A 13857-nucleotide genomic window follows, 5' to 3' on the forward strand; every position below is an offset into this window, starting at 1 on the left:
CACTCAGCTTAATCATTTCTAGATTTTAAAGAGAAAAACCTGTGACTCTTCTTTTCACTTAAACATGTGTAAGCCACTGGATAATTCATTTCAGTACTGTGGAAATGTTTGTTTGGCTGGGGCTGCCACTTGTGAAAGTTAGTAGCCATGAAGACAACAGTGGAAGAGGAGGGAGAGTCTCTTTGCTTTTAGTGCAGTTGGAGAGTTTAATTTGAAGAATTTGAAAAAAATCCTGTTTTCAGCGATGGTGCCAACATCTATGGAGCTGTGGTAGGTTGTGAGACAGGCCACAGGCACCATGGCTTGGTAGAGCTAACACCGGCCTGGGACCCATCAAGGACAAAAGCTACACCAACCATTTTTATACCGAATTGGTTAATGAAGACTGAGAACTCAGAGGGAGCATTGAATAACACAGAGCTAGTGACATCAGGTGGCAGCCACAAACCCAATGGTCATGTTTGGGGTTCTAAGGCTAAAATCTTGAGAGAAGGGAGCCTGGACCACAGATCTCGTGTTCAACAGGCACAGTGTAAAGAGAGTGTAAACTGAAGAGTAAATTCCTGTGTCCTTCCAGCCCTTGTTAATAAAAGCTTAACAAAGCCTCCTGTCAGAGGAAAAGCAGTGTTTGCAGAATCCTAGCCACCTTAAAAAAAAAAAAGAAAGAAAGAAAGAAAGAAAGAAAGAAAGAAAGAAAGAAAGAAAGAAAGAAAGAAAGAAAGAAAGAAAGAAAGAAAGAAAGAAAGAAAGAAAGAAAGAAAGAAATAAAAAGGTAGGGCTGAGACTAGATAGTATCTTGCTAACCAATATGTTCTGCCTCTTTGGTGACAGTCACTGTCAGTCTCCCAACAGTATTTGCGCTTCCAGGTAGCCAATGGAACAGGGTTATGTTCTTACCAAAGAGACCAGGCCTTGTACTAATGAGAGATTCTCACTCTCTTCTCAACAAAGGGATCCGGTTTCCACTTAATCTGTGACCAAATAAGTAAGGATTTGCACACCTCACTTATGAATGAGTATAGCTTTCAGTCCTTGTTTCTGAACTATGGACTTGAAAGCAGGATTAGTGAGTAGTTTCCTTCTCTCTCCATCATATGTCCTGTGTCCAGAGAGCCTATGCAGAAGCAGGAGGGGTGATCTAGTTCCTCCTTCCTGAAGGACCTGATCTTCCACAGAGTTTGCATTTCCTCTTCTATTGTTTTTCCTTGAGAGTGTGTTACTCATCAACTTTTTCTGTTAGTCTGAAGCACTAAGAGGTTGCTATAGAGCCTTCAAGGCTTCAGTCATGTATCTGCTATCCTTGTGCGTGCCAAGGTCAGTATAGTAAAAAACTCCAGATGCCAGCTGGGGATCTGTCTTAGATACAGAGCAGAAGCATGCCCATGTGGGATCTAAAACCTGCGAGCTCCCAGTATCCCAAGTGCAAAACTGCATGGTGCTGGGACCGTGCCTCTGCCTGTGTCTCTGCTACAACAAACCACACACTGTGAAGCAGTCCTTTGGCTGTGTCTTCTCTCTGCAGTCACTTTCAAGGGATGGACACTGAAAGCATGTTCCAGGACGTCCTGTCATTCCATGGGGTTACTGCACTTGGAGCTCCAAGTGGTCTATTGAGGTGCTCTAACGGCAGCTATGCATTTTGTAGGCTCTGCTGACAGGGAGCCACTGTTGTTAGATGGTGTTGGTGCACAGACACCTACAGTGAAGCTAGCCCACTGTGGAGCCTGCCTGTGGTCTTAAGGCAGCAACTGTAGCACAGATGTTCACAGTGCCCATGCCATACCAGAACTTGTCACCTTTCATCCGAGTGCCCAGAGGCCTGGTCATGATGGTACTCAGGGCCCTGTTCCAACAGGTGACTGTTCATGCCCACCTTTATGGCATAATACCTCATCTGTGCTCAGGGATTTAGCCCCTACTAGGCTAGCTCAGCAGAAAGCCAGACTCCATTTCCTTCAGGAGAGTCAGTTTTCTGCTCAAGACAGTCTGGATCTACTCCAGAACCAAAAAGGTTTGTATCCTAGAGGCAAGCCAGAGGGTCTTTAGAGCCTCCCTCAGACCTCTTATTCTAATAGGAACACTTAAGACAAAAGCATGTTTTATTTTCTATAAATAAAGAAATTAATAATATCTAAATTCCTTTTAAGTATATAATGCATAGCCTTTGGGGAGTCTGTGCAGTTAAAATGATAGAAGGGATAAACAAATAAAAATGAAGTTGCCATTTGAGATTCATGTGTAGCTTGTTAAACCACATAAACCCATCCAGGAAACTGTAAATACGGATTCTGTGGCTCACTGTACTGCTGCAGGGTACAGACTCCCAGCCTTGCTGCCCAGTGTCTGGCTGCTTGCTGTTGATAAGGAAGGCAAGCCTGGGTTTTAGGGCACTTTCAGGATTTAGAGGTTCTTATGTGGCTTTTGCAGTAAGGGATAATCGTGGTTTTTTACTAATGTTTTAAATCGCTCACCTATATAGTTTGATGTCAGATTTTGTATATATATCTTATCATTCCAGCTGAAGGGACAGTTAAACATTCAAATCTTAAAAATTCTAAGTAGCCAGTAGATAAGTTGTTACAATAATGATTTTCTATTATCTGTCTGGATATCTAACTTGATGATTTACTGTCCACATTTGGATTTTGTTGTTTATACTTTTGTTTAATACAGTAAGACCATCTTGTTATATAATCTGATGCAGGCTGATCTTAAGCTTGTCATCTTCCTGCCTCAGTAACCCCAATATTAGAACTGCAGGCATGTGCTATGATGCCTGGGTTTTGATTGTCTTTTTTTTTTTTTTTTTTTTTTTTTTTTTGGTTTTTCGAGACAGGGTTTCTCTGTGTAGCTTTGCGCCTTTCCTGGAACTCACTTGGTAGCCCAGGCTGGCCTCGAACTCACAGAGATCCACCTGGCTCTGCCTCCCGAGTGCTGGGATTAAAGGCGTGCGCCACCACCGCCCAGCTTGATTGTCTTTTTAAAGTTGACTTTTGGAATCAGTTTCTTCATGAAAGATTAAAAATATTAACGACTGACTGAATTGATGCATACTGCTTTGAATATATAAGAAAACATAAGCTTGGCAAATTTTCCAAGTAAGGAAAAAAAATAATGGTCTTTTTGCTTTCTATTCCTAGGAAAAATTCCTTTGGCTATCGGAAGAAAAGAGAAGAGAAGTTTACAGTGAGTACATAAAGTGGTGTGTGTGTCTGTGTGTGTGTGTCTGTGTCTGTGTGCGCACGTGCGTTCACACTCCTGCCTGTGTGCACTCACATGAACTCTTACACTTGGATACGTAAAAGCCAGAAAGAGACTTCAGGTGTCTCATCAGTGTCTACCTTATTGTCTTGAGATAGTCTCTTACTGCACTGGAAGCCCACTGCTTCACTGCTGGCTGCCAGTGAGCTCCCTAGATCATTCTGTCTCCACCCATCAATGCTGCAGTTCCAGACACATTGCTGAGTTTATCTTTTTGCCTGAGTGCTAGGGGATATGAATTCTAGTCCTTATGTTTGCAGAGCAAGCAACTCTGTTCACCAAACCATCTCTCTAGCTCCAAATGCTTATTTTTACAAGACATTTAAATCTAATAGTAAGCAAACATCAGTGTTAACTAAATGGATTAAGGATAAGATCTGAGGAGGAACATTGCAAAAAAAACTTTAATGTGATATCCTTAAGGGTAATAACTGATATTTTTGGCCTAAAGAAGAAAGGATTGTGTAGTTTTTAAAAATACTGATGACCAGCTGGTTTATGGTGCTGTGAACAGTTACAGGTAGGATTCACTTTTATACTTAGTACAGTCTACATGTGGCTGCAGCGTGGAGAACTATATTGGGATTATAAGCAGGACTTCTTCCATCCACTGGGAAACATCTAAGACTCAGAGTGGATGCTAAAACCTTGGCTAATAGAAGGCATCTTGCCACACGGAGTTTGTAGCTTCAGAAGTGCAAGGTGCAGCAGCCAGACGAATTTGTCTCCCTTTGTGGCCCCGTGAGCAAAGGCTTAGTTTGTACCTCGGGACAGTTGAGAATAATCACCTTTTTCTCAACAGGAAGCACTCTTTGGCTTCTCTCTGGCTTATCTGACTTTCTAGTTATTGCTTTTGCATTTGCATTTGGGCACCAACTACTTTTGTATTGGTGAAATTATTAAGGCCACTCCACGTAGTTAAAAGGAAGATTTATTTAGTGGGTAACTTACAAATGAAGGAATAGGTAGATTGCGGGGTTGGAGCTCTGCTCAGTCAACCTCCACCCTCTTAGGGTCCAGGAACCGAGAGAGCGCTCACCCATCCAGGTCTCAGGTCTCCAGACGCCTCCCTTGGCCCCGCCTTGTAGGAGTGACAGTTGCCAAAGTCTCAATGGGGGTTGGAACTTCCAGATCCAAGCTGGAATGGCTACCCACTACACTTTTGTATTTGGCTACCATTATTAAATGAAGTAAGGGTTGCTTTGAACAAGCTCTGTAAGATCACATTTGATCTGATTACCAAGAAGGCTACTTGGTAGCAGTTGTGAGGGCACATAACCAGGTAAACTTCAGCTAAAAAATTTCCAGTACAGCCTGAATTTGTCGCCTTAGATACATTTCATCCTTTAACTTGCTTACATTTGAATTTTTTAATATTACATTTGCGTGTGTGTGTGTGTGTGTGTGTGTGTGTGTGTGTGCATGTGGACATGCTTGGTGCATATATGAGGGTCAAAGGACAACTTATGGGAGTGTGTTTTTTTCTTTCTACCATGTGGGTCCCTGGGGATTAAACTTAGCAGGAGGCATCTTTGAATCCTCTTGCTGGCCCACTGCTTGCATTTGAACTGCATTTTATCTTATTGGTCTAAATTTCAACTTAAGTGAACCCTAGAAATCACTCATGCAACATTTATAGACTTTTCAGACAGATGTGACAGCTGGAAGATTCTTTGCCTTGCTTTTGTGCTACCCTTGTCTCTCCACACTTGTGTGACCTTCTGGGGTGTCATTGTGTTGCAGAGCAGTCAGACTCAGTCTCCAACACCACCAAAGCCTCCATCACCAAGTTTCGAACTGGGGCTGTCCAACTTCCCCCCATTACCTGGAGCTGCAGGCAATTTGAAGGCAGAGGACTTGTTTGAAAACAGGCTTTCCAGCTTGATCATAGGATCTTCAAAAGAAAGAGTAAGCTATGTGTTACAGCTGTAAAGTTTGCTGATGTTTTCTAAGCACTGATGTTGTGCAGCAACCTGGCCCAAGTTCTTTACACACATTAAAAGGAGAAAGGAATTGAAAGAGGTTTAAGGTTTTGGGTGATTTGTGTTGCTCACTTGGTGTTGGAGCCAGGTCAAGCCGCCCTTCTCTTGCCGTCTGCTGAGGTTGCTGTGGCGCCTGTGCTGTACACGTGCGTAGATGAATTGTTGCTGTTGATGTTTAAAACCCTTTTGTTTCACGAAACAGAATAAGATACAAGAGTCTGCATTACACCAGACATAATCTACATAGTGTTAGCAGCCAGAAGCTTAGAGTCACTTTGTTGTCGTCTGGTGATTTCAGGCAAACTCTAGGCTGCCCCAAGGTCGTTCACTGCAGTCTCAGTGAACGTCACCACTGCTAGTCTCAGCTGAGCTACTCAAGTCCGAAGAGATTCCTAGAGCTCCTGCAATACAGTTAGCTAACAGCTTGGCAGTGGGATTTGCCCCCTGCCAGTAGCAGTGTTCAAGGCTCTGGGACATGCAGAAAAAGGACTTTGTGCCCAGTTACTAAAGTATGGCTGAGTGCCAGCCTGGTGGGGGTGGGCTGGGCTTGTAGAGTAGTCCTGGCTCTAGGCATTCCTTATGCTGCAGTTGTCAACTGTGGCCGTACATCAGATGGTACATCTGTCTTGGGCGGGGGGTGGGGGAGCACCACTCCACAGCCAAGTGGAGAGCCACAGTAGTGGCTGCAATAGTTAAGGCAGGTGACTTTGCTACTACAGTATCTTGAGACTAAGGTCAGGTAAAAAGTTGAGTTCTTTTCATGTTGAGAAGTGGTAATTGCTACTGTTTTTAGCCATGGAAACTATGCTTTCCAGGAGTCCATATTATCTAGAAAGGGTAACATGTTAGAATTGGGATGTCTTAGAACTTACAAGTCTCAATGTCCATATGAATAATTTCCAATTGCCTTATAAAACAGTAGAGAATTATGCATTTCAACAGTTATGAAGTCTTGTTTTCAAGTTATGGTCTCCCTTAAGTGATAGGTGAATAACACTGGCAGCCCTCCTCAGTTTTGCAGACAGTTGCTGCTTTGAATGTACTTGAGTTTCTGTGCAAAGCCCTTCTTGAAGAAGGAATTACTGCTTTCTGAAAGGCGGGGCCTGGCTCTGTGGCCAAGTTACACAGTCTCTGCTGCTGCCAGCATTGATGCATCTGCAAGAGCTACAGAAAACTTGAGACATTAGGCCATAGAAGCCCTCCTTGCTTGACATAGAGTTTGTGACTGTTTGTAAAGTGTCACATGTGTCGGTTTAAATAGAGGCAGAGTTGAACATATGTTGAATGTGAGCATGCTTTTACAAATAAGAAGTGGTTGGCTGCCCTGTGTTTTAGCAAGCTAGGTCCCTTTCATGTGAGCAATCGTAAGTCCCTCTGGTTCTCAAGCCAGCAGAACCTCACCCTAGCCCCACATAAGAGGGTAAATTGTGCCATTCTCCCAAAGCTGCACTTCCAGCTACTTTGTTACCTTTGAACTTTTACCTGCTTTGAAAAGAAAGGCAGTTAGAAAATTTTGTCTTTTTATATTTAAACTTATAACCAATTGTTGACTTGCTTTAAAATCGCATCCTGGGTTAATGACATGAGTAAACTTGTATGAATTACAGCTGCACTGAGCAGGTCATTGATGGAGTAATTTCTCATTCACTCAGGTCTTAGCTTAGTGACCTTGCCTGTTAAATTGGGTCAAGCAGGTTTGTAGGCCTGCTTCAGGGGTGGTTTGTGGATTCAGGTGAGAGCTCCTGTGGGTGTCTTCCACCTACCACCAAGCACTTATTTTATGTGGGTGTGGATTCGTCAGTCTTTGTTTTGTATTAGTGACACCAGTGAACCATAGTGTACTGTCTTGGTAATTCCGTCCCTACCTGGGGAGCCCTGACGTGTCAGATGAGTAAGGTGTGTTTGGAAGCTGTTCACTTAAGACAAGCCTACAGATAATTACAGTGCGTTTGCTGAGAGCAAGAGGGCTGAGTGCTGGGCAACAGTTAACAACTCAAAATGTTGTTGTGTTTGCTGGAGGCTTCTTCTCCTATGGCTTTGTGCTGGAACTTGGCAGTTTGTTGGTAGGACCACTGATTCTGTTGGTTTGGAGGGTGGATACACCATTCGGCATCAGTCAGTCAGGGGGGTGGGAAGCAGGCTCTACAGGTGGGTTAGAGATTGCCATGGTTTTAATGGTTAGGCCCTTAACTTCTTGGGCAAAGATCTAACAGCTCGTAAATTGCTACTTTAATGATTTCAGAACCTCAGTGCAGATGCAAGCACAAACACCGTTCCTGTAGTGGTCCCCAGAGAGCCTTCCGTGGCAGCACCCTGTGCTGTGTCAGCAGCATTTGAACGGTCCCCTTCCCCAGCCCATTTACCCGAGTAAGTATCAGTGTTCTACCAGCCCTCTGCCGTGTACAAGTGGGAATGACTAATGTTATACATGATTCTTAAACCAGATGGCATTTTCACAGGGATCCCAAGGTGGCAGAAAAGCAGAGGGAAACCCACAGTGTGGACAGACTCCCTTCTACCCCTACTACAACTGCATGTAAATCAGTGCAGGTGAATGGAGCAGCAACAGTAAGTGCTTTGCCTGCCTTCCTCAGCACTCAGGTGTCCTATATAGGTCCTGCCTCAGCCTGTTTTTAGTCTTTCTAATTTGATTGGTTTCCATTTGTGTGTGCCTTCATTTCTCTGTACCACATTGCTGAGCCTCCTCTCTGTTTCAGTTACTGTCTCTCAGATAGTAACAAGGTCCCAACTCTGTCCTGTATGGAGGTTGATCATTTCTGCATTTACTGTGTGTATTGTATATATGAAAAAGAATTAAGCAGAATGACTAAAAAGAACAACATGGTGTCCTTTTTGCCTTGTTTAAATCCCAGTGTTTCTGCTAGGTATGGTGGCTCAGGCCTTTAGTCCCAGTGCTTGGGGGGACAGAGCAGGACAATGCCTGCAGGTTTGAGGTCCCTGGTTTACATAGCAGGTTGCAGCCAGCCAGGGATCCACAGTGATGCAGTGAGTCCTCAGGTCTGGTAGTTTATGTCTGTCCTTGATGATCTAGCATCTCTTATCTGGATTTGCATCTTCCTCAGCTTGGTGTTGAGGTAAGTCTTTAAGTTAAAATTGCATTAGGTATGGTGGCACGCACCTGTAATCCCAAGACTTAGGAGGCAGAATCAAGAAGATCAAATTTCCACAAGTTCTGTCTAAGTGCCAGACATAGTAAGACTCCATCTTAGACTTAGGAAGTGGAAGCAGGAGGATCAGGAGTTGAAGCGTAACTCACACACTGAGGCCTGCACTACATAAGATACTGTCTCAATAAACAAATAAATGAATAAGGCTCACAGGACCACTGTGCCACACCATCGCAGTTTATTCCCTCTGTAAGCAGAGCACTTGCAGATGTCCTGTCTTGGTCAAGGGAAGCAGGGTTTGTACCTTTTTTTTTCCCCCTTGAGCCTCTTAAGCTCCCATATTTCTCAAGAACGCTTAAAGGCTTCATGCTGGGCAGAGTTTGGTTACCATTTCATGTTGTTAGCCATGTTAGAGGGGTTAGCTCTATAGTATCTTGGGAGGAAAAGTGTACTGCAAGGGAAGGGAGTGGGTTTTTTTGTTATGTTTTGTTTTGTTTTAACCAAAACATCTGTGTTTTTTAAGCTTAAAAAAAAATTTTGTCAAAAAAAAAAAATGATTAGAAAAATGGATGTATTTTCTTTTCACAGAAACTTAGCTTTATAGAGTCTAGACAAACAAATAAAAAGCCAGAATCTAACATAAGTCAAGGAAATCCATTCATGCTTCAGGCTCCTCTTCTCGAGGAAGCAGCATGGTTATATTATTCCTCTTTAGTAATCTTTCAATCCTTGTTGAGTAATTTCAAACTCTGTGACTTAATCCCAGCACCAACTGACAAAGTCATCAAATCCTAGAAATATACCAACAGTTGTGTCTGAATTAGGGTTTTTATTGCTGTGAAGAAACACCATGAACATGGCAACTCTTACAAAGGAAAACATTTAATTGGGTGGCTTACAATTGAGAGGTTCAGTCCATTATTATCATGGCAGGACATGGCAGGGTGCATACAGACATGGTGCTGGAGAAGGAGCTGAGAGTCCTACATCTTGATCTTCAGGTAACAGGAAGTGAACTGATCTAGGTGAAGCTTGAGCATAGGAGACCTCAGAGCCCACCCTTACAGTGGCACACTTTCTCCAACAAGGCCACACCTCCTAATAGTGCCACTCCCTGTGAGCAAAAGGGGGCCAGTTACATTCAAACTACCACTAGTTGCTCCATCACAGTGAGAATTCTTGATTCTATATGCTTGTCCACAGCGCTAGTGACAGGAGCTTTGATGATAGTCATTTTAGCTGCCAGGAACATGGCAGAAGTTGCTACTGGGTTTTGTGAATGTTTTAAAAGTAAAAATACCCATGAAGATGGAATTTTACTTAAAATTAAAGCTTTATTTTATGTAACTTCATTCCTGTCACTTTGTACCCATAATCCCACATTTTGTGTTTCCAGGAATTGCGAAAGCCCAGTTATGCAGAGATTTGTCAGAGAACGAGTAAAGAGCCTCCATCCTCCCCATTGCAACCCCCAAAAGAACAAAAGCCAAACACTGTCACCTGTGGGAAGGAGGAGAAGAAGCTCACTGAACCTGTGGAGAGATACAGAGAGCCCACTGCCCTCAAGTCCACTCCTGGGGTCCCCAAAGATCAGAGGAGGCAGCCTGGGCGCCGACCCTCGCCTCCAGCTGCTGGGAAGCGTCTAAACAGGGAACAGAACACTCCCCCCAAGTCTCCTCAGTGAAAGCCGGATGCCTGGGAGGGGTCTGGAAGAGCTGTATTCACCACAAACGAAGCTCTCCCACTCAGTTCGGAATGAGCCGCTGGTTAGGAGCTTGCAGTGTCTGTGAGGCCCATGGGATGCCTGCAAGTTATTTTCCTTCTGTGAGTCGGATTTTCCCCCTCTTGAAAAAAAAATCTATTTTTCAGGATTTAATTATATAATATAAACCTTATTTTAGGTTGGTGCTTAACTGGAGGTGACGCAGAAGTCTGTTTTTCAGGATAGAAAATGTATTTATCCTAACAAATGGATATTTTTTATTAAGCCTCCACGTGGCTCTGAATGCAAGCTATATATGAGTTTTTCTAAATTAAGGGAACTATGCTACTTCATTTTTTTTTTTTAAACAACTGGTCTGCAAGTGCATATGGGTAGGGTGTCCCCAACAGATGGATGAGGGCTGATGGCGCAAGCAGGGGCAGCCTTGGCCTCACAGAGCAAGGGACTGGCAATGTCAGGGCACTGGCATACTGGCACAGGAGCTGTGTTTTCATCTAAACTGTTAGTTGACAGGAAATTCTAGCTTTAAAAAAGATACCTATGTATATACAGTTCTTTTTGACCTCGTGGGCAGAAGGACCTGCAAAGAGCACCCTAGAAAGACCTGAAACCTTTGAGTTTGGATGTCCTGCGAGCAAGTAACCAGCTTCTCACTCCAGTTCCAAGTGGCTATTATGTAAAATAAATTCAAAGCACATTGTGAATAGAACCTAGATGGAAATAGAAACTCTGTTGCCCACTGACATCATACCATGAAGTTACACCATGATGTTTTGGTCCCTGTGAGCAGGCTACCTGGCTCCCAGCCTCCAGTGCTTGCTCTGTCCGTGTCCCCCCACGCATTCTTGCTGGAGAGTCGTGTCTTAACCAGCTCTGTGTGGATGTCTTCCTGTACCTCTGCTTCGGCACATGGATTTAGAAGTACCTAGCCGTGAGAGAGTGGTGTTTGTGGTCCCCCCCTCTGGCTGGTAGAGGACAGAATCCTTGCTCTTTTTACCTCCAAGACGAGGGTCTCACTGATTCTTTCTAAGAAGCGTTGCTGCACTTGTGAAGAACAAGGGTGCAGTAAAGTTAGCAAGTTTATAATAAAGTTACAGATAAATTATTTTGTTTTAAAATGCCTAAAATTTTTCTTTAAGTATTCTAAGCAGCAGACATTAAAATAGTTCCTGCTAAGTGTAACCGTACAGCTTATTCCACAAAATGCTATTTAATAAGACTGAAGTTTGTTTTGGTTTTTTTTTTTTTTTTTTTGGTTTGGTTTGGTTTGGTTTTTTTTTTTTTTTCCCCTGTTTTGGGGTGGTTTTTTGTTTTTTTTTTTGTTTTTTTTTTTAAGAAAAAATGATTTCCATCCAATATTTAAAGACTTGAATTTTATTTAAACTTGAAAATGACTTTGCCTTAACTTTTGTATAAGACAGCTTAGAGCTCACGGAGACCGGCCCCTGGGTTGGTGGGAGTGGATTGGTTACTCAGTCACCGTGCGGATCTCCTGGTGGTGGTTTTGCTGAGTACACATACTGTTGTACAAGAACTCCAGTGGTTTTTGTAACATACCTTACAGATCTTCAACAATTGATCTTTTTTCAAATTGTTGAAAAATCCTGTAAATGCAAATAGTCGCTACTGTGTTAAATCTGTGCACTTGGGAGTGTACTCTGCCTGTACAGTGTAAATAATCAGAACATATGAGAAAGGTACCCTACAGAGAAGAATCTGATAAAAAATTATTGATATATTATAAATGTTACTGTTGACCTGGATGTAGATAAACTAAATGTTGTGGTTTGAGTATTATTTTAATGTGTTAAGGTTTTTCTTTTCCCCTTATACTGGTGTGTTGAACTGATTTTGCCTCTTTGCTGCAAAAGGGAAATGGGAAGTCTTATTAAAAGCCTTTGGATGTTTTCATACTCTTAAAAAGTATGTAAGTACATACTAATCATATCTGATGTTTAAGGGTTTTGAAGGAGAGTATAGAGAGCAGAGACTGGCAGGATCTTCCAAGGAGAGTAAAAAAACAGAAATGTACTAATTAAAATCATACTTTGCTAAGTGATTTATCCTGCCAGAGGCAAAGATGCCTGATGCATGTGACCATTTCCTTCAGAGCAGCTGTCATTCAGTTACATAGGAATATACGCAGTGCTGTTTCAAATGCCTGTGAAAGGAACATAGGATGAATTTCCTTGTAGATGTCACATCACTGACAAAAAAAAAAAGAAGAAGAAGAAGAAGAAGAAACAGCCAGCCTCTTGAACCCACACTAGCAGATACCGTCTATCTGGAAAGGCGAGCCTAAGGCCTCAGGTCCTTCCCATCACATCTTTCCTGGAAGAGGGGCCAGATTATGATCAGCATCCCTTATCCCCAAGGGTGCTCTCACAGAGGATCCTTGGGTTTTAATGGGAAGTCCTTTCCCCAAGGCTGAGCATTGCAGCACGAAGCGTGTGTGGCAGAGCCAGCTGTAGATGCGTGCTGGCTGCTGGCTGGAGTAGGCTCAGTGGCTGCATGCAGAGCCAGCTGGGCATGTGCACAAGGTCGGGACACTGTAATCACTGCTTAGCCAGTGACAGCCTGGCACCAGGATCTAAAGCCTTGCTCAGATGTGATTTTTTTTTTAATAGCACTCTTTTTCAGGAAGCAAAGGTGATATGCCAAATAGCTGTGTGATGTCAAAACAGAGACTTCCTGATCCCTGAGGTTTTTCCACTCAGAAAACAATGGAGTTATCACAGTAGGAAGCTGTGGAGGGCGCATGCAGACTCTTGCTATGTCACATACAGCAAGCGTGATATGTGGTTTTCATAATCTATTTTTTAAGTTTACTCATTCCTTTCAGTATCTCAAGGTATAGAATCAGAGATACCACAGTCACAAATGACATTTTTAACTTGTAAAATTGTGTGATGATACTTAATTATCATATGGAAATATGGAATAGGAATCTGGCCCCATTTCACCAGACATGAATTTCAAGTGATTCCGCTCTCAGTAGTCAGTGTCCTGATGTCTCTGTGAATCCTTCCTGTCATTGCATCACTGGTTGCCACTGGTGGGTGGCAAAGAAAAAAGAAAAAAAAAAAGAAAAAAAGGAAAAAAAAGAGGAAAAAAAGTCTTACATTGCTGTATTAGGGTTTCTGCAGTTGATATTGAAAAACTGGTCCAGTTTGTCACAGCAGGCGACTGATGGTGCATACCTGTCTTTGTGTCCCCTTCAGTGAGCTGTAGTTGTGGGTTTGTGTGCTTTGTAGCCTGTTATACGGAAAGCAGCAGACAATCGAAGATTCCAGGAGTGCTAACAGCTGCGAGTCACAGAACGGGAGTGTAACGTGGAAGCTTGCCTGAGGGTTTCTGTTTCTGTTCTACTTTTCATTAAGACTGGAATCAAGCTTACATGTAAACTATCGGTAATTTAAGTTTCCTTTTGTCATTCAGTGTAAAACTGTCTAATTTGAAAAAAAAATGTAGGTTATGAAAAATAAAAGATTTAGGCACTGTTCAATTTTTCTTTTGATTCTTTCAAATTAAAATTTTTCTCAAGAATATATCTTTTTTTATTTTTTTAAGATTTTGTTTGTTTCACTCTATTCCCATCACTCTGCATGAGGATGATAAACAGGGGCCCAAATATGGTTCAGGTTTTGAAGTCTTCCAGCCCCCTCATGTAAATTGGTCACTCACACTGTAAGATTGAAACATACAGCCTGTTGTATGAGGAACAGAACCCAGGTCCTCTTTCTGAAAGAGTAACAAGTGCTTG

General features: G+C 42.6%; 1 protein-coding gene across 5 annotated transcripts in view; it reads left to right on the plus strand.

Annotated features, from left to right (window-relative positions):
* Window positions 1–13599, plus strand: part of Larp4b (La ribonucleoprotein 4B) — an 85997-nt gene extending 72398 nt beyond the window's left edge. For 3 of the 5 annotated variants that reach the window (XM_076572885.1, XM_076572884.1, XM_006980178.4), the window contains 5 exons: window positions 3141–3186; window positions 5005–5169; window positions 7486–7610; window positions 7703–7811; window positions 9768–13599. In XM_076572885.1, coding sequence (XP_076429000.1) covers window positions 3141–3186; window positions 5005–5169; window positions 7486–7610; window positions 7703–7811; window positions 9768–10055 — 733 coding nt within the window. In that variant the 3' untranslated portion in view covers window positions 10056–13599. The remainder of the gene's footprint in view (window positions 1–3140; window positions 3187–5004; window positions 5170–7485; window positions 7611–7702; window positions 7812–9767) is intronic. The other 2 variants (XM_076572886.1, XM_076572882.1) reach the window with 1 other exon arrangement.
* The last annotated feature ends 258 nt before the right edge of the window (window positions 13600–13857 follow it).

This window comes from Peromyscus maniculatus, chromosome 5 (assembly GCF_049852395.1).
Source record: "Peromyscus maniculatus bairdii isolate BWxNUB_F1_BW_parent chromosome 5, HU_Pman_BW_mat_3.1, whole genome shotgun sequence".
NCBI classification, from domain to species: domain Eukaryota; kingdom Metazoa; phylum Chordata; class Mammalia; order Rodentia; family Cricetidae; genus Peromyscus; species Peromyscus maniculatus.